General features: G+C 43.4%; 1 protein-coding gene across 1 annotated transcript in view; it reads right to left on the bottom strand.

Annotated features, from left to right (window-relative positions):
- vps33a (VPS33A core subunit of CORVET and HOPS complexes) overlaps positions 1-5337 on the bottom strand; it is a gene marked incomplete in the record, with an annotated part of 15911 nt that overhangs the window by 531 nt on the left and 10043 nt on the right. The window contains 3 exon segments of the mRNA XM_032511857.1: positions 2925-3093; positions 4139-4276; positions 5090-5227. Coding sequence (XP_032367748.1) covers positions 2925-3093; positions 4139-4276; positions 5090-5227 — 445 coding nt within the window.

The raw sequence follows: 5337 nt of genomic DNA, 5'->3' as shown, positions 1-5337 counted from the left end.
CTACTTTTATCATCGTAAAACCCACTTCATTCAAAAGGACAGGAACTAAATAAAACTACCAAAAGCCTTCTTGGTTCATCTTTCCACTGTTCCAACAATCAAAATGGAGATATGCTGCTCTGTACATGCTAAAAGTAGTGATTATTTACATGGAGTCTGGTGGAGATATGCTGCTCTATACATGCTAAAAGTAGTGATTTTTACATGGAGTCTGGTGGAGATATGCTGCTGTACATGCTAAACGTAGTTGATTATTTACTGGGTCTGGTGGAGATATGCTGCTCTAAACATGCTAAAAGTAGTGATATTTACTGGAGTCTGGTGGAGATATTCTGCTCTATACATGCTAAAAGTAGTGATTATTTCCATGGAGTCTGGTGGAGATATGTGCTGCTCTAATTGCTAAAAGTAGTGATTATTTACTGGGAGTCGGGTGGAGATATGCTGCTCATACATGCTAAATTAGTGTTATTTACATGGATTCTGGTGGAGATATGCTGCTCTATACATGCTAAAAGTAGTGATTATTTACATGGAGTCTGGTGGAGATATGCTGCTCTATACATGCTAAGTAGTGATTATTTACTGGAGTCTGGTGGATATGTCTGCTGATGCTTATTGTCGTGGATTAGACAACCCTAAAAGTGATGCTGAACATCTGTCTTGTACCGTTACATTACAGCTTGTTTCCAACTGATGCTGAACATCTGTCTGAGGCCATGATTCACTTTAACAAAACACAACTGAATATAAAAGACCCAGTCCCTTCTGCAAGAGCTCCACATTTGGAAAAGTGAAAACACTAATTAAGCCGTCGCCCTCCCCTTAGATTACAGTCCTCTATTATCACCTTTAAAAAATCCAATCCAACGCAGGCATGTAGAAACAAGTCAAGTGTGTGATGCTCAAACTCGCCGTCCTAATTAAAATGAGTGTCTAATTAAATTCATTATCACATTATATAAATATGTAGTGGCAAATTGTCTTCGGATTGAACAAAACAAACTTAAAACTCAACGTCCAACGGCCACTGGGGCACCGAAGGAGTGGATCTTACACAGAGATTAAAACGTTCACATTTTACATTTTTTATATTTTTACATTTTTACATTCTATATTTTTATATTTTGGGTTGACACTGTAAATCTCGTTGCACAGATGGAAGGAAAGATGGAGGGAGAGATGGAGGGAAGATGGAGGGAAGATGGAGGGAGGATGGAGGGAAGATGGAGGGAAAGATGGAGGGAGAGATGGAGGAAAGATGGAGGGAAGATGAGGGAAAGATGGAAGGAAGATGGAGGAAAGATGGAAGGAAGATGGAGGAAAGATGGAGGGAAGATGGAGGGAAGATGGAGGGAAGATTGAGGGAAGATTGAGGGAAGATTGAGGAAGATGGAGGGAATATGGAGGAAGAGCGGAAGATGGAGGGAAGATGGAGGAAAGGAGATGGAGGAAAGATGGACGATGGAGGGAGGATGGAGAGATGGAGGGAAATCAGGGAAATGGAGTGAAAGATGGAAGAAGATGGAGGAAAGAGGAGGGAAGATGAGGAAGATGGAGGAAGGATGGAAGGAAAAATGGAGGAAGAAAGAAGAGGAAGATGGAGGGCGATGGAGGGACGATGGAGGGAATGAGAATGGAGAGAGTGAGGAAAGATGGAGGGAGGATGGAGGAAAGAGAGAGGAAGAGGAAAGATGGAGGGAAAGATGGAGGGATGATGGAGGGAAAGATGGAGGGAAGATGGAGGAAAGATGGAGGGAAAGATGTAGGGAAGCACCAGTCAACATCCTTATCTCTTCCTCGTTGACCCAGATGCTGACGGAGGCTCCGTGGCGTCGTCGGCTCTGTGCCATCTACCTGCTGCCGGCCGCGTCTGACGTCACGGGAACAAAGACGAGTCTTATCTGCCCGGGGCAGGAGCTCGTTAGCTTTAGTCCCGTTAACAAGCAGCAGCAGAGGCCCAACACGCATCTATTGTTTAAAATGGCCGAACACTACAGCCCCCCCCCCCCCCCCCCCCCCCCCCCCCCCCCCGATGTGAGTTGTGCATGCTCAGATTTAACCTGAAATTACTGAAATCCGTGAAATAATAAAGTTGTCTCATTAGAAACCATAACAGAAGATGCGCTTTTTGGACAATTTTGTTGATTTTTCTCCACATTTCTGTCACTTTTATCAGTGTTCTTCAATCTTTTTGTTGTTGTTAAAATGCAGTAAAAATTCAACAGAAACAGTGAACTGATCAGTTATTTAACTCGTGAGGAGCGTCGTACGTAAAACATCCACGTTGGTTTTTTGGAAAGTCTTTTTTTTTGACGTTTTTGAAGCTTTCTCCGACATTAGTTGTCACCTTTTGACATTTTCTATTTTTCTATAAAATTTGGGTGAAGGAAGCCCAAATTTCTGATTTAGAAACTTTTTGGAAACGGTCCAATTTGAACTGAAGACGCCAGGATGTTTAAGTTAAAACCTCCGTAAGACACTTTTTTTTTGGACATTTTTTTTTTTTTTTTTTTTAAGTTTTGGAAGCTGTCTCCGACATTTTTTTGTCATTTTTTTGACTTTTTTAAAAACTTTTCCCGAAGTTCTGTCTGACTTTTTACAATGTCTGTGTCGATTATTTCTGCGTTTTTTTGGACGTTTTTGTTGTTTTTTTCTGTACATTTCTATCACTTTTTTCAGTGTTCTTGTATCTTTTTCTTTTCTTAAATGCAATAAATTAAATAAAACACACAAAGTCAATGAAAACAGTGAACTGATCAGTTATTTAACTCGTGAAAAGCGTTGTATGGAATCATCCACGATATTTTTTTTACAATTGGGTTGAAGGAAACCCAAAATTTCTGATTTAGAAACCTTTTGAAAATGGGTCAGATTTGAGCCATGTGGGCTTCTGGTTTTTGTAGTTTTTTTTGTGTTCTTACGTTTCTTGTGCAGCCCGGCGGGCAGCTGCTGCCGCTCCTCGAAGTGTGGTCCCGGGAGCATCTTCAGCACCTCCTCGATGCTCCTCCACCCGGGTCGGGCCAGGACCTGGGTCAGCCGCACGCTCAGCGGGGCGTAGCCGCTGAACACGTACGAGATGTCGTTCGGACTCTGAGGAAAGAGACAGTCAGGGGTCAAAGGTGGCCGGGTTGGTTCGGTGGGTGGAGCGGGCGCATGTGCTTTAAGGGTTTCGAGGTCCAGGGTTCGAGTCCGCCCTGTGGGGGTTTCCTGCATGTCTTCCCCCTCTCTCCCCCCTTTCTCACCTAGCTGTCCTGTCAAAATTAAAAGGTGGAAAAGCCCCCCAAAAAAACATCAGAAGTCAAAAGGTCCTCTCTTAAAGGGCCAGCACACCGATTCACATTCTGTATGTGTCTTCCGTTCTAGTTTTTTATTTTATTTTTGTGTTTATTTGAATTGCATTGGATTTAATTTGTCATGTTTGAAAGGTGCTTTATAAATAATGATTGGGTGATTGATTTTGTCATAGAAAATCCCCAAAATTTACTAAATTCATAATTAGCTAACTAATAATACTATTACTATCAAATCGCTATAATCGCTTTCTACATCAATGAAAATCACTTTACAAATCCACGGCAGCACCCACGGATCGGGAAAGAATCAAATCAGGAAAAAAGCATCGTCCCCCACCTCCCTTTATACCCTGCCTTCTTTCCTCCTTCCCTTCCTCCCTTCTTCCCTCCCTCCCTCCCTCCCTCCTTCCCTTCCTCCCTCCCTCCCTCTCATCCATCCATAACTAGTGATTTTTGTGAATCTCCATTAAATCTTTCCTGTAACAAATTGTGACCGAAGCACATTGTCCCAGCCCTCCTTCCTTCCTTCCCTCCCTCCATCCCTCCCTCCCCTCCATCCCTCCCTCCCTCTCTTTCTCTCACCCCTCCATCCATACATCTAGTGGGATTTTTGTGATTCCCCTTTTTTAAATTTCCTGTAACGAATCAGGACCAAAGCACATCATCACAGCCTCTCTTCCTCTCTCTCCCTCCCTCCATCCATACCCCTCTCCCTTTCTCTTCCTCCATACATACCTCCTCCCCCTCCCTCTCTCTCCCTCCCTCCATTTCCCTCTCCCACCATCCATACCCCCCCTCCCCCTCCATCACAGGCTCCCTCCATCATGTGGTGGCGGTCTGACCTGTTCGTTGGCGTCCTCCATCCACAGTTTGAGTGTTTTTCTGATGGTGGGGTAGTTGTTCCTGGAGTTGCCCTGCAGCTTCAGGAGCCCCGCCTTCTCCAGGTTGTTGAGCGTCAGGATGTGATCAAAACCATAAGTCTGAACACAACACACCACACACACACACACACACACAACACACACACACACACCACACACACACACACACACACACACACACACACCACACACACACACACACACACACCACACCACACACACACACTTAATCAGCAACATTATGTTTCATTAATAACACTACTCATTCATTGCATCATGGATTAATCTGCACATTATTTATTGGATTAAATCGGTTGGTCTCTAAAATGTCCTCAATGTCTCGTGTTGTCCACAACTAAGACCTTAGTGGTCCCCTAATACTGTATCTGAAGTCTCTTTATATAGACCTTAGGGTCCCCTAATACTGTATCTGAAGTCTCTTATATAGACCTTAGTGGTCCCAATACTGTATCTGAAGTTCTTTATATAGACCTTGTGGTCCCTAATCTGTATTGAAGTTCTTTTATATAGACCTTAGGGTCCCTAATACTGTATATCTGAGTCTCTTTATATAGACCTTAGTGGTCCCCTATACTGTACTGAAGTCTCTTAATATAGACCTTAGTGGTCCCTAATACTGTATCTGAAGTCTCTTTATATAGACCTTAGTGGTCCCTAATACTGTATCTGAAGTTCTTTATCAGACCTTAGTGGTCCCTAATACTGATCTGAAGTCTCTTTATATGACTTAGGGTCCCCTATACTGTATTGAAGTCCTTTATATAGACCTTAGGGTCCCTAATACTGTATTGGAGTCTCTTTTATATAGACCTTAGGGTCCTAGTACTGAATCTGAAGTCTCTTTTATATAGACATTAGTGGTTCCCTAAACTGTTATCTGAAGTCTCTTACCTGGAGGATCTCCCTCTTGTAGTAGTCGAACACCTTCTGCTTGAGGCCGTTGTTGCAGACCGACTGCATGCTCACCAGACGCAGGATCTTGATCAGCGGGTCCTTCTGGGCGATGCAGTCTTCGATATACGTGTTCACCTGGATAGGAAAATAACTCATATTAATATCATCTAGTGGCCGGGTTGGGTCAGTGGTAGAGCAGGCGCACGTGTACTGAGAGAGAGCGAGAGACACAGACACACACACAC

The sequence above is a fragment of the Etheostoma spectabile genome, unplaced genomic scaffold, assembly GCF_008692095.1.
Source record: "Etheostoma spectabile isolate EspeVRDwgs_2016 unplaced genomic scaffold, UIUC_Espe_1.0 scaffold498, whole genome shotgun sequence".
Taxonomy (NCBI): Eukaryota; Metazoa; Chordata; class Actinopteri; order Perciformes; family Percidae; genus Etheostoma; species Etheostoma spectabile.
Note: the sequence above shows the minus strand (reverse complement) of the source record. Positions and strands in the feature narration are given on the sequence as shown.